We start from the raw sequence: 26,691 nt of genomic DNA, 5'->3' as shown, positions 1-26,691 counted from the left end.
AGGTGTTTAAAGAATTTTTTGACAGACGGACGACGGACGCCACAGTATGGCATAAGCTCACCTTGGTCCTTTGGACCAGGTGAGCTAATAAATATATTTTTGTTAATTTTTGTACATAAATACTGATAGCGAATTGAAATATTTTTGCTAGTTTTTATTTTGACTCCATTAACCATAGAGTATGTAGGCCTACTGGCCTAGTGATTGTTGTTTCATACAATTTCAAATTTTTAGAAATATGTAAATGGGTGATTTATTGTGAATCTCAACCCTTGGGAAACGATTCTTGAGTCACCAAAGCATGTTCCAGTCTACTCACCTGTAAATGAGTACTTGGTTGGGCAGTGCTGGAATTGTTATTTGCTAACTGTGAGCACCTAAATGGCTGCACCGGCTGTATGCTTCCCAGGGAGTTGAGAAAGATATTGGCTGGTTGCAAAGGCCCTATAACCACTGATAATAAGTTGTGAACTGCTCCGAGACGACCTACAAACTAGGTTGTGATAAAGCGGTACAAACATGAGGCTTACTTAAGTCATTGTGAATCTCAACCCTTTGGGAAAGATTCTGAAATCACCAAACATGAGTCTAATACCTAAGAATCTCACCCTTGGGTTAAGATTTCCTTTCTCATTCCCAAATTGTTAATCTTCACCACTAATGCTTAAAACATAGTAAAAATGGATGATGATAATGACTTATTCTTCATGACTACTTACAGAGTGTGTATACGAGAGGGACGGGTCACACAGGAAACCTGTCAGGACTTGTTGTTCGAATTCCTCCTGAGTTTGTTACGGTACGGACCGGGATCGTCTACTTCTTGCTTCATTGATGAAATATTGATCAGAACAGAAGACATGCAGGAGTACTTGCAGGTAGACAAATACCAGTCTTCTACCAAACGTCACATAATATATAAATACTGGAGCTAACTTGAATGACCTTTTATATGATATTTACATACTTGCCAACTCTCCCTATTTAGGTGGGAGACTTCTGATTTGTGGACCCTGAAAGGACTTTGGATGTTATGGGTAATTTTTGGCCTCATAAAAAGTAAAAATTTCAACTTGTATTTATTTACCAATTTTTGTTCAAAACATCATATTGGTAAATTGGGGCTATCTAACATGCTGCAGATGCGCATGCGTAGTTGCCCTACGCTACCATAGCAACAAAGCTGTGTTGCTGTGCAGAAATAGCCAAAATATGGTGTTTTTGGACAGTTGGCATGCAGAAATGAAAGCCTTCGGATGTGACAAACAAAAATGCCTTTCAACGAATGAACACTGGTATGAAAATGTTAAAGCATATCAAATATTTATTTGTTTGTTGCATGTGGAGGCTTTCAAATATTTAAAAGTGTTTGGGTAATTTCCTTCAAAATGGCCAATTTTCAACCCAAAGCATGCACAACAGACCATATTCACGCATTCTATTGTGAAAATACGGATTTATGTCTCTTTTTGTAATGCTATGTCTCCTAAACCAGTTGTCGAATGTATTTGAAATTTCATATTTGCATACTTTATTTATTCCAGGTTACGAATATAACAAATAATTCTAATTCCATGATGAGGCCGGAATTAACCCTTAATGCCCTTAGTCCTTTAGTATTTTCAACCACTGAATTTACTTAAGGTATTCCTATATTCTAAGATCTAATGATTTCCTCTGAAAGAACATTTCAATTTTAGATAAGATTACATTATTAACTCACCTACCCGAATGGCAAGCGAGCTTATGTCATGGTGAGGCGGTCGTCGTCCGTCCGTCCGTCGTTCATCCGTCAACTTTTCCTTTAAACAACTTCTTCTGAAGAACGAACAGGCGTAGAGCCATGATATTTGACTGAAAGCTTTCTTGGATAGAGCCTGACAAAGTTTGAGAATGAAAATGAGTTTGACCTCCTTTCAAGGTCACAGCAGTCAAATATGTCAAATACTTCAAACAACTTCTCTTGAAGAACTAAAAGGTACATTATCTTCAAAATTGGCTTGTGGCTTCCTTGGAAAGAGCCCAACAAAGTTTGAGAATGAAATGACCTTAACCTACTTTCAAGCTCACAGTGGTCAAATATGTTGAACCCTTTTAACGACTTCTTCTGAAGAACCAAAAGGTATAGAATCTTTATATTTGGCTGGTGGATTCCTGGGTAGAGCCTGACAAAGTTATTTCTGAAGAACTAAAGGTATATAATCTTCAAAATTGGCTGGTGGCTTACCTGGATAGAGCCTGACAAAGTTTGAGAATGAAAATGAGTTGACCTGCTTTCAAGGTCACTGGAGTCAAATATGTCAAATGCTTAAAACGACTTTTGATGAAGAACTAAAAGGTATAGAACCTTCATATTTGGCTGGTGGCTTCCTGAGATAGAGCCTAACAAAGTTTGAGAATGAAAATGACCTTAACCTACTTTCAAGGTCACAGTGGTCAAATATGTCAAACTTTTTAAATGATTTCTTCTGAAGAACTAAAAGGTGTGGAACCTTCATATTTGCCTTGTGGCTTCCTGAGATAGAGCCAGACAAAGCTTGAGATTGAAAATGACTTTGACCTTCTTCAAGGTCACAGGGGTCAAATATGTCAAACACTTGAAACATTTCTTCTGAAGAACTAAAAGGTATAGAACCTTCATATTTGGCTGGTGGCTTCCTGGGATAGAGACCGACAAAGTTTGAGAATGAAAATGAGTTTGACCTCCTTTCAAGGTCACAGCAGTCAAATATGTCAAATCCTTCAAATGACTTCTCTTGAAGAACTAAAAGGTATATAATCATGTCAAATATGTCGAAAACATCGGGCAACTTCTTCTGAAAAATCGAAAGGCATGAAATTATAATATTTGGCTAGCGGCTTCTTGGGATAGAGCTCACCAAAGTTTGCAAATTAAAATGACCTCAACCTACTTTAAATGTCACAGAGGTCAACAACATTTCAAAGGATTTGTTCTGAAGGACTAAAAGGAATGGATTCATAAGATTTGGCTGGTAGCTTTTTGGGATAGAGCTATAAAAGTTTGAGAAAGAAAATGAATTGACATACTTACAAGGTCACAGGAAAAAATATGTCAAACAACTTTTGAAGAAGAACAATGGCCAAAAGGCATAAAATCTTAAAATAATATTTGACTGGTAGTTTCAACAGATGGAGCTGACAAAGTTTGCAAGTGACAAATTTGTAGTACAATACAATATTTCATGAGAATATTTGCTATGACTGCTTAAATATTCAGGTGAGCGATACAGGCCCTCTGGGCCTCTTGTTTTAAAATGTTATAGTTCCTAGGGGTACATGTAATATATACAGTCATTTTATTTATGAATTTCCGAAATTTAAAAATATTGGCAAGTATGAATTTATTAAACAAGTCCAAGGTTTTTCCTCTGATGACCTATAATGAAGAATTAGTGACGAGTATCTTATACATTTCATATGAAATGGAAATGAATGTAAAATTCACTGTTTACATAATCAAGGTTTATTGTAAATATTTTGAACATTAAAACAACATCTTTCTCATACTGACATTTGAAGCAATAGGAACCAACAGCCAATCAAATTTAAGCTTTTCTTGGTGTTTCTAAATAGGTTTTTATAGCTCAATTTAACAAGGTAGTTTTGTACTAATAAACTTAAAATGAAAAACATGAGTTTTTCCACACCACGAACATTTCAACTGTTACAGTATTAAAAGCTTACAGATTTTTTTTTAGGCTTTGAAAGGGGAAGGACTTACCAGAATGATTGACAGTTTGAAGGTGTGGCATTGTGTACCTGAGGATCCTAAGAAATTTGTGGCCAAATCACATTCTCACTTCTGGGGAGACTGTCTCCCCGAACTCATCAAAATCATCCTTGGGTAAGCAATTAACACTATATTTTGTGCAGATATCTCAGTAGATTGCACTGCATAAGGTTTGGGAATCATTACAAACTAATTCTATTTCAGTCATAGGAAAATTAGTTACATTTTATTATCTAGGTATGTTGAGAAAGGCACTGATCATGAACCATGGTAGGCATATTCAAGGGTGCAGTGTGTTTTGTTAATCATTGATACAGTACCTACGATATACTGACGAGCGACAGGGGGATGGGGTAGGAGGGGATATAGGAATCACCCTGTCCGTCCATCTGTCCATTATCCTTACTGGCTTGTAAGCACAACTCCTCCTAAACCATAATGTGCATTTGCAATTTGATTATTAGCTCACCGGGTCCGAAGGACCAAGGTGAGCTTATGCCATACCGTGGCGTCCTTCGTCCGTCCGTCAACAATTTCTTTAAACGACTTCTTCTTCTTAACCACTGATTGGAATTTAACTAAATTTGACTGGAAGCATCCCTAGGTGGTGGGGATTCAAAATTATACAAATGGTGGGGCTGATCCCCCAGGGGGCTGAGGGGCTGGGCAAAAAGGGGGCAATTTGGCTATATTGCCTTAAGCGACATTTCCTCTGGAACTAAGAGATGGATATCAACCATATTTGACTGGAAGCATTCCTAGGTGGTGTGGATTCAAAATTGTACAAATGGTTGGGCTGACCCCCCAGGGGGCTGAGGGGCGGGGCCAAAAAGGGTTATTTGGCTATATTGCTTCAAGCGACATCTCCTCTGGAACTGAGAGATGAATATCAACCATATTTGATTGGAAGCATCCCTAGGTGGTGGGGATCAAAATTGTACAAATGGTGGGGCTGACCCCCCAGGGGACTGAGGGCGGGGCCAAAAGGGGGCAATTTGGCTAAATTGCTATAAACGACTTCTTCCGTAGAACTATACCATGGATATCAATCATATTTAATCAGAAGCATTCATGGGATGCAGGGATTCAAAATTGTACAAATGGTGGGGCTGACCCCCCGGGCTAAGGGGTGGGGCCAAAAAAAATGTATTACTTGGAAATGGTTGAGATCCCCACTATATAACCATATATATAATTGCTGAGTATAAAGAGAGGAATGCACATTTGCTTCAAGGATGGCCCTAGGGTCTGGCCCCACCCTTGGAGACTTAACCCCTGGGTCATAACTTTGAAACGGTTAAGATCCCCAACCCAAAACTATATATACAAACACTGGGCAAAAAGAGACAAATGCTGTCATGATATTAGAATTGATCCTGGGGTCTGGCCACAACCCTAGGGACCTAGTTTCTGAGTCACAGCTTGGAAACAGTTGAGATCCCCACCCCATAACCATACATAAAATTGCTGGGCATAAAAAATCAAATACAGATATGCTACAAGGATTGGCCTTGGGGTCTGGCATATTCCCTTGGATCTCATTTGGAGAATATTTTGCCATGATTTCTTAGATATCCAGGTGAGCGATACAGGCCCTCTGGGCCTCTTGTTTTTCTTAAAGTCATGGCTCTTGAAATATTCTGCTCCAGAAACCTTGTAAACACAACACCTACTTAACTGTTTTTTTTATTTTTTGGTAACTTGGTAGTGTTAAACTACATCTTATGTACATGTGCATGAAGAATGGAATTTGTGATTTAACTACTTTTCCTGGAGTTATGGCCCTTGACACTTTAACTTCTGCTCCAGAAATCTTGTAGGTGCAGGGGGGTATATCTATGTGAGCTCGCTGACAGTTTGAATTGTTTGGTAGTTATCAGGATAAGAATTTCTAGCTGATTTACTACACTAAACTCCTATAATACTACTTTTGATAGTGGATGTATGATATCAGGGTTAATATGTAAACTTGGTATAATTCCCAAATTTTCAGTAACTACAAAAGTGACAAAGTTTATGACCCAGAGATTCATCAACAGTTTCTGGATCTGTACCTGTTCTACTTCACAAAAATCACTGAGGTACCAGATGACTTTGTCTCCCATTTACAGTGTGCAATGAAGAGGATAGCGAAAGCTTACCCTGGCAAACATAATGACAACCCATATCAAGTAAGATTTTTTTCTATTGTAGTTCATCCATGACCTGTCATATCATCAATGTTATCACTGGAAGACATTCTTTATGAATTCACATGACTTCAACCATAACATATGTGAACTTCTACTATATGCATGTGTTCAATAGACTTTTAGTTTGGTGGTAACAGACGAAATACTAAGACAAACTTAAACAGAGGATATTGATGAATACAGACATGATTTAAGGGTTCCAGCATGCATGGTGATAGACCTGTTCATAAGAATTTATTGTGGCCCTGGGGTAATTTTCTCTGAATCCAATTTTTAGCTCAGCAGTTCTGAAGGACCAGGGTTTAACTAAGCAATGGATAACAACAATATTTGGTTGGAAGCATCCCTAGGTGGCGGGGATTCAAAATTGTACGAATGGTGGGATTGATACCCCAGGGGGCTGAGAGACCGGGCCAAAAAGGGTAATTTGCCTGTTTTGCTATAAGTGACTTATTCTCTGGAACTTAGCAATAGATATCAACAATTTTTTGTTGGAAGCATGCCTAGGTGGTGGGAATTCACAATTGTACAATTGGACAGGCTGATCCCTCGGGATAAGGGGTGGGGCCAAAAATAGTTTATAACTTGGAATTGATTGAGATCCTCACCCTATAACCACATACACAATTGCTGAGTATTAAGAGACGAATGCACATATGCTTCAAGGATGGCTCTGTGGTCTGGCCCCACCCCTTGAGACTTAGTCCCTGGGTCATAACTTTGAAATTGTTGAGATCCCCATCCCAAAACAATATATACAATTGTTGGGCATATGGTGATGTTTATGAGCCATAAAATAAAGGACTGACCTGACATAAGGTTTTCTCAAATAGTGATAGACAAGTATAAATTAGGTGGCAATTTTAAAACTGATGCTTAAGAAAAATTCAACAGCCTGTATCAAAAACTTATTTTTATGCAAGAACCTGTCTCACGAAAAGGAAATTGATTTAACAAAGGCACCGACTCTCTTATAAACAGGAATTTGATTTAACTAAGAAACCATCTTACAAATAGGAAATGGATTAAACAAGTTAAAGAATCCTTCTTTTAACACAAAGTCAAATAAACTAAGAAACCCTCCAATATACAGAAATTTAATTATAAAGAAACCCGCCTTTAAAGATACCATCCAGGAAGTTGATTGAACAAAGGCTACTCTCTCATAAACATTATTTCCATTGAAATTGTCAATTTACACAAGACTCTCCTGCCTTCCTTAAAGCAGCAGCTACATTAGGCATCTTATTTATATACTTGAGAGTCAAAAACACTTTGTTAAAACATTACCATCATAATTTAACTTCCAGAAGAATATTACTTGTCTGATTTTTAGCTCACCTGGCCTGATGGTCCCAGTGATCTTATGCCGTGGTGCAGCGTCCGTTGTCAGTGGTCCTGCAACCATTGTCCGTCAACTTTTTCCTTTAAAACGATACATACCTTAACGGCGCAGAGGATTTTGACCAAATTTGGTCTGTAGCATCATTGGCCAAAGAATTCTCAATTTTTTATAAACATAGGGTATGGCCCCCTTGGGGGCAGAGGGGCGGGGCCAAATAAGTGGAAAATAGGTAAATCTTCAAAAATCTTCTTCTTCTCAACCAATAAAAGGATTTTGACCAAATTTGTTTTGGAGCATCTTTGGACAAAGGGGCCTCAAATTTGTATTAACAGAGGGTGTGCCCTTTATGTAAACTGAGGCTGTGTGCTTCCTTTGGGGCAGAAGGGTACATGGGAAGCCCATTACGGGAAAAAGAGGAAAACTTAAAAATCTTTCTCCTTTTTTACCAGTGAAGAGATTTTAACCAAACCTGTTCTAGAGCATCTTTAGGAAAAGGGGATTCAATTTTGCATAAAGTTTTAAACGGAGTTTGTGCCCCATCCCCCACCACCCTAGGGGCCAGAAGGCCAAAAAACATTGTTAAAGATCATCTATAGGCAGAGAGACTTAATTTTGTAAATTTGTTTGGGGGAGGGGTCAGAGTGGCTAGCTGGGCCCAATAGGGGAAATACAGCTTTACATTTTAAAAATCCTTCTCCTCCCAAATGATTAAAGGGATTTTAACCAAATTTGGTCTAGAGCATCCTTAGGCAAGTTTAACTCAGGTTTATATAAACAGCATGTGTGGCTCTCCAGGGGCAGAGGGGTTTGACCTAATAGGGGAAATAGAGATTAATCAATAAAATCCTTCACCTTCCATATTGATTTAGGGGTTTTATCCCTAATCTATGAACAAATGTGCAATTTCTTGGCACGAAGAAAAGAAAACATGCCACGAAGATTGACCCGGAGGTCCAGACCAACCCCTGGAGACTACCTCCTTTGGACATAACATGTGAACTCAAGTTTTTGGTGTCTTACCCATCCAAACAGATTTACATGTAGTTCTTCTTGCAACCTGTACTTCTTGTACTCCTTTGATAAACTGGTTGGTACTCAGTAGGTTTTTAAATTGAAAATAAAATACCAGGTGAGCCTCATGTGAATAACTGCAAGTTGAATGCAAGTGATGGGAATTTAATTGATCACATTGCTTTAATTGTTTTGATAATGGAATCAGTAAGCACAGATCGAAATGAAAATATAAGGATCAGCCAATTAAAATGTTAAATGTAAATGATGTTTGTTTCCTCTCAATTAGGTTCTTCAAAATCCAGATATTTTCCAGAGACATTGGCAAACTGTAGGAGCCACAATTAGCAGCAACAAATTTCGAGAAAGACATGCTGATATATCTAGGGACATTGTCAATAAAATGGTTGACAGTTTTATGTAAGTATAGTGAATATACTAACACATACAAGTGTATGTAAGTATGTAACAAGTATGTGTAAGTATGTAACAAGTGTGTGTAAGTATGTAACAAGTGTATGTAAGTATATAACAAGTGTGTGTAAGTATGTAACAAGTGTATGTAAGTATGTTACATGTGTGTGTAAGTATGTAACAAGTGTATGTAAATATATAACAAGTGTATGTAAGTATATAACAAGTGTGTGTAAGTATGTAACAAGTGTATGTAAGTATATAACAAGTGTGTGTAAGTATGTAACAAGTGTGTGTTAGTATATAACAAGTATGTGTTAGTATATAACAAGTATGTGTAAGTATGTAACAAGTGTATGTAAGTATATAACAAGTGTATGTAAGTATGTAACAAGTGTGTGTAAGTATGTAACAAGTGTGTGTAAGTATATATGTAACAAGTGTGTGTAAGTATGTAATAAGTGTGTATAAGTATATATGTAACAAGTGTATATCTATAAAAAAAAAAGCATGTTTCAACTCAAATATAATATGGTCTGGGGTTAGTATTACTGTTCCCTTGCTATAGTTTTCAATTTGAATTGGGTTTGAATAAGCTATAATCTAATAATACATAATCACAAAGACCATACACCAGTAAAGTATACAACCTCCAGGTCACACCCATACACATGCACTGGAATCAAGGTATTCACACTCGCAACTTATTCTGTTCACATAAGTGTCTGTCATTCCTTAAATAGTCAGTGCCCTACAATGTATTCTTTTGAAAATAAAAAGGAAGTTATACAAATTATGTACAATAAAACGTCATATCTTTCCTTACACGTCTAGGGTGTGTGCCCATGCATATATTGTAAATACTCAAAGCTCATGTGTTTAATAGTATTATACCATAAATAATTTCCAATTCATTATTAAGGCTTCATGTAAAATTTATGAAAGATATGATTTTGAAATGTAATGTCTGTTTTTTGTTTTTATTTAATTAATGAAATTTGTTTAATTTTTTGTTTGTTTGTTGTTGGGCTTTTTTTGTAGAAATATAAGATGGACAGTTGTTTTATTGGATGACATCATAGACCTTATGAAGAGATTCTTTCTTACTGATCATGGTCACATGCATAAAGTGTTATCAAGGATTTTATATCTTTTGAAAGAAACAACAGCGAAGACCTATGATGTAAGTTGATTTTGAATCAGAAATATGTAGCACAACCCAAATACAATATACTTTGATATGTTTTCGTTCAGAAACCATTACCATGTATTGTCTAAGAAACCAGAACCTTGTATTGTCTAGGACACCATTAACTTGCATTGTCTAGAAAACTATTAACTAGTATTGTTGTGGAAACCATTACCTTGTATTGTCTAAGAAACCATTACTTTGTATTGTCCAGGAAACCATTACCTTATATTGTCTTGGAAACTATTACCTTGTATTGTCTAGAAAACTATTAACTAGTATGGTCCAGGAAACCAGTACCTTGTATTGTCTAAGAAACCATTACCTTGTATTATCTAGGAAACCTTTACCTTGTATTGTCTAGGGATCCATTACCTTGTATTGTCTAGGGATCCATTACCTTGTATTGTCCAGGAAACCATTACCTTGTATTGTCTAGGAAACCGTTACCTTGTATTGTCAAGGAAACCGTTACCTTGTATTGTCTAGGAAACCGTTACCTTGTATTGTCTAGGAAACCATTACCTTGTATTGTCTAGGAAACCGTTACCTTGTATTGTCAAGGAAACCTTTACCTTGTATTGTCCAGGAAACCATTATCTTGTATTGTTCAGGAAACCTTCAGGATACTCACAAGGATATGATTATGTCAGAGTTGTTGGGTTCTGGACAGAAACAATCCATAATATTCCACAGAAATAACGATTTTAACCCCCTACAAAGTTTGGGGGGTATATAGGAATCACCTGTCCGTCCGTACATCTGTGGGTCATTGCCACCAGTATGTCTTAACTAACTCAAAGTAACCAAAAATACCCAAAGTGCAAGTAAGCTTATGCCATGGCTCAGCGTCCGTCGTCTGTCCGTCCGTCGTCCGTCCATCCGTCCATCCGTCCATCCGTAAACTTTTCCTTTAAAACGCTTCTTGTCCTGAACGGGCCAGTAGATTTGGACTAAATTTGGTCTGAGCATCCTTAGGCCAAGGGGGCCAATGGTGGGTCTGGCCCCCCTGGGGCTGAGGGGCGGGGCGGGGCGGGGCGGGGCCCAATAGGGGAAATATTGAAAAATATTTAAAATCCTTCTTCTGTAGGAATGAAAGGATTTGTTCCATTTTTGGTCTGAATCATCCTGGGGTGAAGGAGAACCAATTTTGTATAAACCGTGGGTCTGGCCCTCCAGGGGCCTGAGGGGCGGGGCCCAATAGGGAAACATAGCAAATTCTTTTAACTCCTTCTTCTTCTGTAGGAATGAAAGGATTTGGTCCATATTTAGTCTGAAGCATTCTTGGGTGAAGGCCTGAAGGGGAACCAATTTTGTATAAATGGTGGGTCTGGCAACCCAGGGGCCTGAGGGGCGGGGCCCAATAGAGGAAACATAGCAAATTAATCTTTAAAATCCTTCTTCTTCTGTAGGAATGAAAGGATTTGGTCCATAATTGGTGTGGATCATCCTTGGGTAAAGGGGAACCAAGTTTGTATAAACGGTGTGTCTGGCCCCCCTGGGGGCTGAGGGGCAGGGCCCAATAGGGGAAATATAGCAAATTCTTAAAATCTTTCTTCTTCTGTAGGATTGAAAGGATTTGTTCCGTATTTGATCTGAAGCATCCTTGGGTAAAGAGAAACAAATTTTGTATAAACGGTGGGTGTGGCACCCTGGGACCCGAGGGGCGGGGCCCAATAGGGGAAATAGAGGTAAACCTTTAAAATCCTTCTTCTACCATAGGGATGAAGGGATTTCTTCCCAATTTGGTCTGGAGGATCTTTGGTAAAAGGGACTCAATTTTGTATAAACAGTGAGTGTGGCCCCCCTCGGTGCAGAAGGGCGGGGCCCAATAGGGGAAACATGGCAAATACCTTCTTCTTTACGAATGACAGGATTTTATCCAAACTTGGTATGAAGCATCCTTGGGTGAAGGGGAACCAATATTTAAAAAAACGGTGTGTCTAACCCCCCTGGAGGCAGACAGGTGGGGCCCAATAGGGGAAATTGATGTAAAACCTTTAAAATCCTTCTTCTACCATAGGGAATAAGGGATTTTATCCTAATTTCGTCTGGAGCATCCTTGGGCCAAGGGGACTCAATTTTGTATAAGCAGTGGGTGTGGTCTCCCAGGGGCAGAAGGGCGGGGCCCAATAGAAGAAATAGAGATAACACCTTTACAATCCTTCTTTGACCATTGGGATTAAGGGATTTTATCCTTATTTAGTCTGGAGCATCCTTGGGCCAAGGGAACTCAATTTGGTATAAACGGTGGGATGACCCCTCTAGGGGCATAGGGGTGGGACTCTGTTTGAAGTTTGTTCTCGCTATATCTCAAGTACTGGATGGATCTTTCTGAAATTTCATATGTACTTACAGCACCTACCATGGAGTGATATATCTTTACTTCATACCAATTATTTTAAACATATTCAGGTGAGCGATACAGGCCCTCTGGGCTTCTTGTTGTTTGAATATGATGGTGTTTTTGAATATGGAAGTATTCCTGATTTAATGTGATGGTGTCTTAAGTAAATGTTGATTAAAAACCAGGTCTATTAAATTTTTCAGGAAAACCCTCAGATCATGAACAAAATGCTTGCAATGTTCCAAGAAGTCTTGCAGAAGAAGCCTGAACATATGTCGTGGGCATACGATTATGTCACGGTCTTGAGTGACAAGTCCAGTGCAAGGTAAAGTAGTCTGAGTATTGCATACACAAATTAACAATATTTTCACATATCATTAACTGAATTTAACTGTAATATTACTTTCATGTAAACCTCCAGTAAATAGGTTAAAAATACTCTGTTGATATAATTTTGCAGGAAGGGAACAGAACAGGTATGGTTTCCACTCATGAAGGTACTGATGAGAACGATGCACAGGCAAGGAGTGTACCGGTGCTGTGATACATTCAGTCAGCTTAAATTTAAGAAGATTTGGAATTGGAAAGTAAGACATTTTTGTTGCTGTAAATATATATGCCAGACATAGGAATTTCATGTACTGCATAGTGGTTGTATTTCGCGGGGGTTTTAATTTCCCTTTACATATATTCACGCTTTGTCTAATATCCTTGAATTCTAAACACCAGCGAAATTATTGAAAACGTCAACCACTTTGATGGGCCTTATCACAACATGTTGAAAATACTTATACCCAATGCTGCTGTACAAGCTTAAATGAGCTCCAATCAGATTATCATCAGACAACTTGGCAGTCCATGTAAAAACAACATTTACATATAAATGGCCACAACATATTTTTGTGTTCAGTGTTTTCAAATGGTTTACCTGTATTTCGAGGTTTAACTCTAAAATGACGACACTCAAAAAACTTTGCAAGATGCATGGTATTCAGATACATAGCGAAATGTAACCCCCGCGAATATGTACTGAATACGAATATTGATCCCGCAAGTTTAAAGCGCTATACAGTAATATCAGTATAATATATAGAAGCTCAAATTCTTAGTTTCATATGGTGTTAACTGTGGGAATAATAATAATTTGAGGTTCATCTCAAAGCCGTTTCGGCGCTCACAGCTAGCATTCTACAATTCTAGCACTGCCCAACCACTTACTCATTCACAGCTGAGTAGACTGGAGCAAGTGGAGTAGAGTATCTTGCTCAAAGAAACAACACATTGCCGTGCCTTGCCATGTCGTGCCGTGCCATGCCATGACTTGAACCCGCAACCCTTCAGTCACCAGCCCGGCGTCCTACTACTAGACTAGCGTGCCTCCTAAATGAGTAGGGGATAATGATGCTTTTTGTTTGTATTTGCACATTGCAACATTGGACTATATTCTATTTTTCAGCAAAATTACCAAGAGGCCCTAGATATCATTGAGCCTATAGGAGAGGCACACCTACACTTGAACGGAGATGACTATGACGAAAGATTTTTAAAATACTGCGGGGACACAATCAGGACCCTTCTGGATCAGTTCAAGTTTGTATAATTTGTGTCTATCACATGTTGTTTTATTTGATCTCTGTAAAAAAGGTACAATCTTACAGTGTTTGATTATAAACAATTTACATTATGTATACTGTTTCATAATGGTTCAGCACCTGTTCTTAGTGTCTGATCCTATACTATGGTTCAGCACCTGTTCTTAATCTCCGAACCTATACTATGGTTCATCACCTGTTCTTAATGTCTGATCCTATACTATGGTTCAGCACCTGTTCTTAGTGTCTGATCCTATACTCTGGTTCAGCACCTGTTCTTAATGTCTGATCCTATATTATGGTTCAGCACCTGTTCTTAATGTCTGATCCTATACTCTGGTTCAGCACCTGTTCTTAGTGTCTGATCCTATACTATGGTTCAGCACCTGTTCTTAGTGTCTGATCCTATATTATGGTTCATCACCTGTTCTGAGTGTCTGATCCTATACTATGGTTCAGCACCTGTTCTTAGTGTCTGAACCTATACTATAGTTCAGCACCTGTTCTTAATGTCTGATCCTATACTAAGGTTCAGCACCTGTTCTTAGTGTCTGATCCTATATTAAGGTTCAGCACTTGTTCTTAATGTCTGATCCTGTACTATGGTTCAGCACCTGTTCTTAATGTCTGAACCTATACTATGGTTCAGCACCTGTTCTTAGTGTCTGATCCTATATTATGGTTCATCACCTGTTTTGAGTGTCTGATCCTATACTATAGTTCATCACCTGTTCTTAATGTCTGATCCTGTACTAAGGTTCAGCACCTGTTCTTAGTGTCTGATCCTATATTAAGGTTCAGCACTTGTTCTTAATGTCTGATCCTGTACTATGGTTCAGCACCTGTTCTTAATGTCTGAACCTATACTATGGTTCAGCACCTGTTCTTAGTGTCCAATCCTGTACTATGGTTCAGCACCTGTTCTTAGTGTCTGAACCTATACTATAGTTCAGCACCTGTTCTTAATGTCTGATCTTATACTATGGTTCAGCACCTGTTCTTAATGTCTGAGCCTATATTATGGTTCAGCACCTGTTCTTAATGTCTGATCCTATACTATAGTTCAGCACCTGTTCTTAATGTCTGATCTTATACTATGGTTCAGCACCTGTTCTTAATGTCTGACCCTATACTATGGTTCAGCACCTGTTCTTAGTGTCCAATCCTATACTATGGTTCAGAACCTGTTCTTAGTGTCTGATCCTATACTCTGGTTCAGCACCTGTTCTTAGTGTCTGATCCTATATTAAGGTTCAGCACTTGTTCTTAATGTCTGATCCTGTACTATGGTTCAGCACCTGTTCTTAATGTCTGAGCCTATATTATGGTTCAGCACCTGTTCTTAATGTCTGATCCTATACTAAGGTTCAGCACCTGTTCTTAGTGTCTGATCCTATATTAAGGTTCAGCACTTGTTCTTAATGTCCGATCCTGTACTATGGTTCAGCATCTGTTCTTAATGTCATGTCTGATCCTATACTAAGGTTCAGCACCTGTTCTTCTGATCCTATATTATGGTTCATCACCTGTTCTGAGTGTCTGATCCTATACTATAGTTCATCACCTGTTCTTAATGTCTGATCCTATACTTCACCTGTTCTTAGTGTCTGATCCTATACTATGGTTCAGCACCTGTTCTTAATGTCTGATCCTGTACTATGGTTCAGCATCTGTTCTTAATGTCTGATCCTGTACTATTAGACTACACTGACGAAATTAAAATAAATGGTGCTATTTTATTCTTAGACTTTTCTAAAGCTTTTGATTTACTTGAATAGTTTTTATGCTTAAATCATTAGAGAAATTTGGTTTTGATAAGTTATTTATAACGTGGGTTAAAACATTATATTAAAATATATCAGCATTTGTTGCTTATAATGGATGGTTTTTGAAAAAAATCTAAATAACTTGTGGAATTAGGCAGGGATGCCCACTACCTGCTCTATTGTTTGTAATTGCAGTTGAAATAATGGCAATAAGAAATAGAAAAGAAAAATTTTGACTGGTATTCCAATTCGACTGAAATCAGGAGAAAATATAAAACAATCAGTCCATTCGCAGGCGATGCATCTTTATTTTTAAAATCGAAATACAAAATAAAGCTCTCGCTTAATCTGATCAACCTGAGTATGGTAAGTATTCAGGTCTGAAACTTAACAAAGAAAAAACTGAGGGATATTGGCTAGGCAAGTTTAAACACTATACAGAGACCTTGGACGGTGTGAAACTCACCTAAACCAGCTAAAGCTTTAGGTATTTATTTTGGTCATGTGAACCTATTGGGATAAAACTCTAGATAAAGTAACTCAATCTCTAAAAAAAATAAAGAGAACATACCTGTATAGGACATTACAAAAAGGAGGTTTAAACATAACTGATATAGAGACCTCAAAAGATTGTTTAAAAATAAATTGGATAAAAAGGCTGTTAAAATCAGAGGAAGCAGCTTGGAAATATACCAACCATTTATTACAAAAAATCTTGTTTTTTATTTTTTTAAATGAATATTGACAGTGTAGCATCTTTAGGTAGAACAGAAAGACTTCCTAGATTCTACAAAGACATTCTAGTATCATGGCTAAAAACACGTCAAACTGAAAATAGTTCCCTGACAGATTTTCACATATTAAGGCAACAAATTTTGTAGGGAAATCGTTTTATTAAATACAAAGGTAAATGTTTGGTTTATGAAAACTGGATTAAAAGGGGAATAATCACTATGATCTATTGGAGATATTCTGGGGACAGATATGTGAATTTCACAAGATAAAATTTTAGCCAAACTAATTTCTAAATCGAATTGGATTTCCGAAATTAGCAGGTTAAAAATAGCCATTCCTAAAATTTGGTTGTAAGTTATACAGGAAAACAGTATGAATACACAAAAACACATAAAAAGATAACACTAGAACAGGCAACAGACAAAAAACTATACAAGCTACTACTTGAATACATGCTCACCAAACCACTAACATTCACAAAACTAAATAATTTATTTGGAGCTGAGAATGATGAAATAAATAATACACTTCTGTTTATTTCAAATATCAAAGAAAACAAATTCAAGATTTTCTGGACAAAAATTTCAAATCTGATGATGGACCTTTGATTCGCTAACAAGAATGTTATAACATTGAAGTCATTAATCATGGGGTATAAGCCATATGCAAAAGAGTACTTTTTCTTTAACTATAAACTGACATTACTTGGTTACAGTATATACAAATGCTATTACTTAAGTGAGCAAAACAAAAAAAGAGTAAAGTTGTTCAGGATTTTTAAAAGCGAAACCATATCTCCCATATTTATGTCCTACCTGTTTTAAGGGAAAACAAGAAAATGTGGGGTAAATAAAGACAAATATTAGAGAGTAAAACATGAGGGAAATTTTAGAGAGAGAAAAAAAGAAAAATCTGCATGCAATCTCTCATATGCACGTGGATGAGAGAATGCACTCCATCAGACATTAAACATAAAACATATAGCTTTCCTTCCCAGATGTTGAAGTATACTATGCCTTTTTTTAATGTATTTAACATAGCATTAGATTACTTTTCATTGTATGTGTGTATGTATGTATGTATGTATGTTTGAATGATTCTTCTTAGGAACTACAATGTTAGAATCATATTATTTATCCTGTAATTTTCTTGGGTAAAAGGCTATGAAAAGTTTCAAGTACTATGATTCTAAAATTATATCAATGTTTCAACTTTGAAGACATTCAAGATCAAATGGGTCAACTTTATTAAAATGTTCAAAAAACTTCTTTAAATGAAGTCCTACAGTAATAAACCATTTTTGTTGAAGTAAAGGTCCATCATGTTTCATCACAGAAGTCAAATGTGTTAAAACTTTAAACATCTTTTTATAAACTATGGAACTTATTGTAATTCTATATACACTAGTACGTAACATGCTGGAGTGATAAGTTATCAAAAGTTTTCAAACAATTGACCTTGAACTACTTAAGTTTTAATGTAAGCAAGGGATCATATGTGTCAAAATGTTCAAACAACTTCAGGAATGAGGATGCATAAATTAAGTATAGTGGTTTTGTAAGAGAATCCTATTTGGTTACCTAATTAGATCATGTTTACCCAAACACAAGGTCATAGTCCTGTTAAAAAGCTTTTCTAGGACCACTAGAAAACTAGGCTCATATTATTTGACATGTTACTTACAGGAGTAAATTGCTATGAAATTTGTTCAAATAAATGACAAAATGTCAAGTTCTATTAGGCCATAAATCTGGATGTATTCATGGCCTTTATTGACTTGATTTGTGAAAAAATCTCTTTAAAGCAAAACCTATCATGATAATGTTAAATCCGTGGTTTACCAGATACTGCTATGTTAAATAATCATAACCAGGGATTTATGCTTAATTTGTGGACTGGAGTAATTCAATCTGCTTTCTATGGGAATTTTGATTGATTTCAAGGTTGGACAAACATGGGTTTAGTGACATACTAATGTGGCATTAAAATCGTTACTTGTTCGAACTCACAGGTCTATGTCATGGTTAAGAATACAAAAAATATATTTTGTTTTCTTTTGAAACTCTATTTGTAATTTCTATAAGCATTTTGAAAATGGTTAACTTTATATTCCAGGTTTGCAAACATTCCAGAGAAGCTGAATGGACGCGTAGCTGAATTGGCCATGACCTTTATGGAGAAAAGGTCAAAACAACTGAATAGATTTGTTGGAATATTTATCAGAGATGTCACACTAGAGGTGAGTTATCAGTTATCCACTCTTTTCATACATCTACAGGATCATCAGCATGTCTGTGTCCACTCTTTTCATACATCTACAGGATCATCAGCATGTCTGTGTCCACTCTTTTCATACATCTACAGGATCATCAGCATGTCTGTGTCCACTCTTTTCACACATCTACAGGATCATCAGCATGTCTGTGTCCACTCTTTTCACACATCTACAGGATCATCAGCATGTCTGTGTCCACTCTTTGGAAAAAATACAGGGAAAGCTCAGTTCATAGTTCACCTGTCCTTTTTTCTCTTACATATTGATTTCTGAAGAGTAAATTGCTTCTCTGACAATTAGCTTCCTAAATATTTATGGAATTCAGCCAACTTGTATATTTCCATAACGGTAAAACTCATGCTCAAAAGTTGGAAGATAAGCAGTATCTGTGCATATTTAATTAGAATGTATTGGTTGATTCCAGATGATGACTTCTCGAGATAATATGCATGCTTGCATGGTGACATACTCAGACCAGTTTCACTGATAGGCAGAATTTTTGCATACTTAGATATGTTACTTCCTTGATTTTGATCAGCCAACAAATTTGAGATAATGGCTAGAAATGTTTTGATTCAGTCAAACTTGGTAGGAGATTACATAGTGAGAATGCTCAGACTATGTTTGAAGATCATAAATTGGAATTTACAAGTCCTTTTTCAATTTTGATAGATCTGAACAATCTGCACAATAATTTCCTGATGGAATTTTATCAAAGTTTTGACAATTTCTTGCATTATGGAAATTACCAGGCATAGTTCAAAGATATGTAGAATAATTCTGATGGATTGCCTCTTTAAGGAANCCCCCCCCCCCCCCCCCCCCTTCAAAAAAGGTTTGAGGTATATAATTAATATATGCTTGTCTGTCCTCCGTCTGTCTGCTGTCCCCACGTCTGTCCATGCTGACTGGTTTCTGGAGCATATCTTAGATGCTGTTTCATGATTGGGCATCAATCTTTATAGGTTCATCATAGGAAGGCGGTGTCTAAAACGAGATCACAGTGACCTCAATTTACTTAAGACTTTCTCCTCAAATACTACTCACAAAATGGTTTCTGGAGCACATCTATGGACCAATGGAATACCAATGTTGTATAAATTAAGTGTGTTACCTTTCTGTGAGCAGAGGAGTAGCACCCAAAAGGGGGGAAAAGGTGTTGTGAATTCTCCTGGAATTCAACACGTTGTAATGTGGCTCTGTCGGGGACAGAGGGATAAGAACCAAAAGGGGGAAATAACATTTTATTTCTAAATACTACTCCTTCAATATTAAATAAGGGATTTCGACCCAATTTAATATGAATCACACCCTTGTTTGCGGAAATTCAACATTGTATAAATGAACGGTGTGGATCTCATTAGGAGCAGAGAAACAGGGTTCATTATATGGGCAGTGGGACAAAGCATTTCAGCTTTTTCTCCAGGTCTATCTAAGCATTGGAATTTCTTTGCATGTTCAAAATATCACTTGAACTCTAAGTAGAATAATTATCTTAAACAGTGAATCCGTTTCCAACCAGTGAAATTGCTCAGCTTAAAATATTGAATTTAGGATTAATATTTTAAAACAGACATTCACTGATGCCTTGTTAATTTTTAGGGAAACCAGGATGTGATTCCTGGCCTGATGAAGAGATTTGCAGTACTCTTCTATGACAGAGACTACATGTACATGTTGGATGAATATAACAGATCTTCGTTTGCATGCAGCTTCATGGAGAATGCCATAGGAGCCTACAGGTATATAACCGGTATTAAATAGTCTGGTATGTCATAATTATCAACAAACAATTACAAAAATTGACCGCAAATTTAATATGAAAAGACCAGATCAAGAACAGAGAACAAGTCGTTGAAAGAAAAGAAGTATCACTACAAGACGTGCCTACAAAACAATAAAGTCTCGGGTTTTACTGCACAACATTTGGTATCAATCATGATGTCTGCTAGCCGACAAATAAAGGAACTTTTGTTGATCTCTGTAGGATGTTGGACAGACAATAATGAACAGAATTTAAATCATGGCATATGTATTGAATTATGTATATGAACATCAGGTCCTAATATGATTGTGTTTTGTGTCTATAGATTGTGTCTTGTGTCTAAAGATTGTGTCTTGTGTCTACAGATTGTGCCTTGTGTCTACAGATTGTTTCCTGTGTCTACAGATTGTGTCTCGTGTCTATAGATTGTGTCTTGTGTCTAGCATATGTGTCTTGTGTCTACAGATTGTTTCCTGTGTCTACAGATTGTATCTTGTGTCTATAGATTTGCCTTGTGTCTACAGATTGTTTTTTGTATCTATAGATTGTTTCTTGTGTCTACGGATTAAGTCTTGTGTGTTACAGATTGTGTCTTGTGTCTACAGATTGTTTCTTGTATCTATAGATTGTGTCTTGTGTCTATAGATTGTGTCTTGTGTCTACAGATTGTGTCTTCTGTCTACAGATTGTTTCCTGTGTCTACAGATTGTGTCTTATGTCTACAGATTGTGTCTTGTGTCTACAGATTGTGCCTTGTGTCTACAGTTTGTTTTTTGTATCTATAGATTGTGTCCTGTGTCTATAGATTGTGTCTTGTGTCTACAGATTATGTCTTGTGTGTTCCAGATTGTGTCTTGTGTCTATAGATTGTGTCTTGTGTCTACAGATTTGCCTTGTGTCTACACATTTTTTTTGTATCTATAGATTGTGTCTTGTGTCTATAGATTATTGTGTCTTGTGTCTATAGATTGTGTCTTGGGTCTACAGATTTGCCTTGTGGCTACAGATTGTTTTTTGTATCTATAGATTGTTTCTTGTGTCTACAGATTATGTCTTGTGTGTTCCAGATTGTGTCTTGCGTCTATAGATTGTGTCTTGTGTCTACAAATTATGTCTTGTGTGTTCCAGATTGTTTCCTGTGTCTACAGATTGTAACTTGTGTCTATAGATTGTGTCTTGTGTCTATAGATTATGTCTTGTGTGTTCCAGATTGTGTCTTGTGTCTATAGATTGTGTCTTGTTTCTATAGATTGTGTCTTGTGTCTACAGATTTGCCCTGTGTCTACAGATTGTTTTTTGTATCTATAGATTGTGTCTTGTGTCTACGAAGTATGTCTTGTGTGTTACAGATGGTGTCTTGTGTCTACAGATTGTTTCCTGTGTCTACAGATTGTAACTTGTGTCTATAGATTGTGTCTTGTGTCTATAGATTATGTCTTGTGTGTTCCAGATTGTGTCTTGTGTCTATAGATTGTGTCTTGCGTCTATAGATTATTGTGTCTTGTGTCTATAGATTGTGTCTTGGGTCTACAGATTTGCCTTGTGGCTACAGATTGTTTTTTGTATCTATAGATTGTGTCTTGTGTCTATAGATTGTTTCTTGTGTCATCAGATTGTTTCCTGTGTCTACAGATTGTGTCTTGTGTCTCTAGATTGTGTCTTGTGTCTATAGATTGTGTCTTGCGTCTATAGATTATTGTGTCTTGTGTCTATAGATTGTGTCTTGGGTCTACAAATTATGTCTTGTGTGTTACAGATTGTTTCCTGTGTCTACAGATTATATCTTGTGTCTATAGATTGTGTCTTGTGTCTAGAGATTGTGTCTTGTGTCTACAGATTGTGCCTCGTGTCTACAGATTTTTTTTTGTATCTATAGATTGTGTCTTGTGTCTATAGATTGTTTCTTGTGTCTACGGATTATGTCTTGTGTGTTACAGATTGTGTCTTTTGTCTCCAGATTGTTTCCTGTGTCTACAGATTGTAACTTGTGTCTATAGATTGTGTCTTGTGTCTAGAGATTGTGTCTTGTGTCTACAGATTGTGCCTTGTGTCTACAGATTGTTTTTTTGTATCTATAGATTGTGTCTTGTGTCTACGAAGTATGTCTTGTGTGTTACAGCTTGTGTCTTGTGTCTACAGATTGTTTCCTGTGTCTACAGATTGTAACTTGTGTCTATAGATTGTGTCTTGTGTCTATAGATTGTTTCTTGTGTCTACGGATTATGTCTTGTGTGTTACAGATTGTGTCTTTTGTCTCCAGATTGTTTCCTGTGTCTACAGATTGTATCTTGTGTCTATAGATCGTTTTTTGTACCTATAGATTGTGTCTCGTGTCTACGAAGTATGTCTTGTGTGTTACAGATTGTGTCTTGTGTCTATAGATTATTGTGTCTTGTGCCTATAGATTGTGTCTTGTGGCTATAGATTGTGTTTTGTGTCTATAGATTGGGTCTTGTGTCTATTGATTGTGTCTTGTGTCTACAAATTATGTCTTGTGTGTTACCGATTGTGTCTTTTGTCTACAGATTGTTTCTTGTTTCTATAGATTGTGTCTTGTGGCTATAGATTGTGTCTTTTGTCTATTGATTGTGTCTTCTGTCTACAGATTGTTTCTTGTGTCTATAGATTGTTTCTTGTGTCTATAGATTTTGTCTTGTGTCTATAGATTGTGTGTTCTGTCTACAGATTGTTTCTTGTGTCTATAGATTTTGTCTTGTGTCTATAGATTGTGTGTTCTGTCTACAGATTGTTTCTTGTGTCTATAGATTGTTTCTTGTGTCATCAGATTGTTTCCTGTGTCTACAGATTGTGTCTTGTGTCTCTAGATTGTGTCTTGTGTCTATGGATTGTGTCTTGTGTCTAGAGATTGTGTCTTGTGTCTACAAATTATGTCTTGTGTGTTACAGAATGTTTCCTGTGTCTACAGATTGTGTCTTGTATGTATAGATTGTGTCTTGTGTCTACAGATTTGCTTTGTGTCTACAGATTGTTTTTTTGTATCTATAGATTGTGTCGCGTGTCTATAGATTGTGTCTTGTGCCTATAGACTGTGTCTTGTGTCTATAGATTGTATCTTGTGTCTATAGATCGTTTTTTGTTCCTATAGATTGTGTCTCGTGTCTACGAAGTATGTCTTGTGTGTTACAGCTTGTGTCTTGTGTCTACAGATTGTGTCTTGTGTCTCTAGATTGTGTCTTGTGTCTAAAGATTGTGTCTTGTGTCTACAGATATGCTTTGTGTCTACAGATTGTTTTTTTGTATCTATAGATTGTGTCTTGTGCCTACAAATTATGTCTTGTGTGTTACAGAATGTTTTCTGTGTCTACAGATTGTTTCTTGTGTCTATAGATTGTTTCTTGTGTCTATAGATTGGGTCTTGTGTCTATTGATTGTGTCTTGTGTCTACAAATTATGTCTTGTGTGTTACAGAATGTTTCCTGTGTCTACAGATTGTTTCTTGTGTCTCTAGATTGTGTCTTGTGTCTAAAGATTGTGTCTTGTGTCTACAGATTATGTCTTGTGTGTTACAGATTGTGTCTTGTGTCTATAGAGTGTGTCTTGTGTCTACAGATTGTTTTCTGTGTCTACAGATTGTTTCTTGTCTCTATAGATTGTTTCTTGTGTCTATAGATTGTTTCTTGTGTCTATAGATTGGGTCTTGTGTCTATTGATTGTGTCTTGTGTCTACAAATTATGTCTTGTGTTTTACAGATTGTTTCCTGTGTCTGCAGATTGTATCTTGTGTCTATAGATCGTATTTTGTACCTATAGATTGTGTCTTGTGTCTTATAGATTGTGTCTTGTGTCTATTGATTGTGTCTTGTGTCTACAAATTATGTCTTGTGTGTTACAGAATGTTTTCTGTGTCTACAGATTGTCTCTTGTGTCTATAGATTGTGTCTTGCGTCTATAGATTGTGTCTTGTGTCATCAGATTGTTTCCTGTATCTACAGATTGTGTCTTGTGTCTACAGAGTGTTTCCTGTGTCTACAGATTGTGTCTTGTATGTATAGATTGTGTCTTGTGTCTACGAAGTATGTCTTGTGTGTTACCGATTGTGTCTTTTGTCTACAGATTGTGCCTTGTGTCGACAGATCGTTTTTTGTATCTATATATTGTGTCTCGTGTCTATAGATTGTGTCTTGTGCCTAGAGATTGTGTCTTGTGTCTACAGACTGTGCCTTGTGTCTACAGATTGTATCTTGTGTCTATAGATCGTTTTTTGTTCCTATAGATTGTGTCTCGTGTCTACGAAGCATGTCTTGTGTGTTACAGATTGTTTCCCGTGTCTACAGATTGTATCTTGTGCCTATAGATTGTGTCTTGTGTCTTATAGATTGTGTCTTGTGTCTATTGATTGTGTCTTGTGTCTACAAATTATGTCTTGTGTGTTACCGATTGTGTCTTTTGTCTACAGATTGTGCCTTGTGTCTACTGTGTCTATAGATTGTGTCTTGTATGTATAGATTGTGTCTTGTGTCTAAAGATTGTGTCTTGTGTCTATAGATTGTGTGTTCTGTCTACAGATTGTTTCTTGTGTCTATAGATTGTGTCTAGTGTCTATAGATTGTGTCTTGTGCCTACAAATTATGTCTTGTGTGTTCCAGATTGGTTTCTGTGTCTCCAGATTGTATCTTGTGTCTATAGATCGTATTTTGTACCTATAGATTGTGTCTCGGGTCTACGAAGTATGTCTTGTGTGTTACCGATTGTGTCTTTTGTCTACAGATTGTGCCTTGTGTCTACAGATTGTGTCTTGTGGCTATAGATTGTGTTTTGTGTCTATAGATTGTGTCTTGTGCCTACAAATTATGTCTTGTGTGTTACAGAATGTTTCCTGTGTCTACAGATTGTTTCTTGTCTCTATAGATTGTTTCTTGTGTCTATAGATTGTGCCTTGTGTCTACAGATTTGTTTTTGTATCTATAGATTGTGTCCTGTGTCTATAGATTGTGACTTGTGTCTATAGATTGTGTCTTATGTCTATAGATTGTGTCTTGTGTATACAGATTGTGCCTTGTGTCTACTGTGTCTATAGATTGTGTCTTGTATGTATAGATTGTGTCTTGTGTCTAAAGATTGTGTCTTGTGTCTATAGAGTGTGTCTTGTGTCTACAGATTGTGCCTTGTGTCTACAGATTGTGTCTTGTGCCTATAGATTGTGTCTTGTGTCTATAGATTGTGTCTTCTGTCTACAGATTGTTTCTTGTATCTATAGATTGTGTCTTGTGTCTATAGATTGTGTCTTGTGTCTACAGATTGTTTCTTGTGTCTATAGATTGTGTCTTGTGTCTATATATTAAGTCTTGTGTCTACAGATTGTTTCTTGTCTCTATAGATTGTGTCTTGTGTCTATAGATTGTGTTTTGTGTCTACAGATTGTGTCTTCTGTCTACAGATTGTTTCTTGTATCTATAGATTGTGTCTTGTGTCTACAGATTGTGTCTTGTATGTATAGATTGTGTCTTGTGTCTACAGATTGTGTCTTCTGTCTACAGATTGTGTCTTGTGTCTACAGATTGTGTCTTGTATGTATAGATTGTGTCTTGTGTCTACAAATTGTGTCTTCTGTCTACAGATTTTTTCTTGTGTCTATAGATTGTGCCTTGTGTCTACCGATTGTTTCTTGTATCTATAGATTGTGTCTTGTGTCTATAGATTGTATCATGTGTCTACATATTGTGTCTTGTGATTACAGATTTTTTCATGTGGATACAGATTGTGTGTTTTGTCTTCAAATTGTCCTGTCTACAGTTTGTATCTTATGTCTAAAGATTGTTGCTTAAGACAGGTTGATTTGCTATTTCACGTATATAAGGGACCTTATTTAGTGTAGTTGTAATTAGTGGCTGTCTTTGATGACGTTTTGATTAATTTTATTGTGTTGGTTTCAGCTTTGGAAAAGAAATACCAGATGATGTCAACAAGACGTTTGTAGAGATGTTTTTGTGGGTGATGCAGACAGAGGATTTGGAGTACACGGACATGAACCATAGCGACAAATCTCTGTATGGCCGTACAGCCAGTAGGTTCTTGGAAATGTTTACGAGTAAAGTAAGGATTTTAGTCCATTTAATACATTTTTAGAATGTACTCAATTTTAAATGGCTCAATGATTAAGCTGTGAATGATTTGTCACAATCACATATTTGCAGTGGACTCTTGTGTATATGTGTATTTTTAGGTCACCTGAGCTTTAGCTCAAGTTACCTAATGCTATCCGTCTTCGTCCTTCATCGTCCGTCGTCCGTTAACATTTTACATTTTCAACTTAAGCTGAAATACTGTCAAAGGGATTTCCTTGATACT

At 36.8% G+C, this 26,691-nt stretch overlaps 1 protein-coding gene across 2 annotated transcripts in view; it reads left to right on the top strand.

Annotated features, from left to right (window-relative positions):
• The window catches only part of LOC110463302, a 45,633-nt gene that overhangs the window by 5,482 nt on the left and 13,460 nt on the right, over positions 1-26,691 (top strand). For both annotated transcript variants that reach the window (XM_021517799.1, XM_021517801.1), the window contains 11 exons: positions 722-878; positions 3,720-3,865; positions 5,745-5,922; positions 8,589-8,719; positions 9,755-9,896; positions 12,453-12,574; positions 12,710-12,836; positions 13,706-13,839; positions 18,458-18,581; positions 20,220-20,359; positions 26,277-26,436. In XM_021517799.1, coding sequence (XP_021373474.1) covers positions 722-878; positions 3,720-3,865; positions 5,745-5,922; positions 8,589-8,719; positions 9,755-9,896; positions 12,453-12,574; positions 12,710-12,836; positions 13,706-13,839; positions 18,458-18,581; positions 20,220-20,359; positions 26,277-26,436 — 1,561 coding nt within the window. The remainder of the gene's footprint in view (positions 1-721; positions 879-3,719; positions 3,866-5,744; positions 5,923-8,588; positions 8,720-9,754; positions 9,897-12,452; positions 12,575-12,709; positions 12,837-13,705; positions 13,840-18,457; positions 18,582-20,219; positions 20,360-26,276; positions 26,437-26,691) is intronic.

This window comes from Mizuhopecten yessoensis, unplaced genomic scaffold (assembly GCF_002113885.1).
Source record: "Mizuhopecten yessoensis strain PY_sf001 unplaced genomic scaffold, ASM211388v2 scaffold10885, whole genome shotgun sequence".
NCBI classification, from domain to species: domain Eukaryota; kingdom Metazoa; phylum Mollusca; class Bivalvia; order Pectinida; family Pectinidae; genus Mizuhopecten; species Mizuhopecten yessoensis.
Note: the sequence above shows the minus strand (reverse complement) of the source record. Positions and strands in the feature narration are given on the sequence as shown.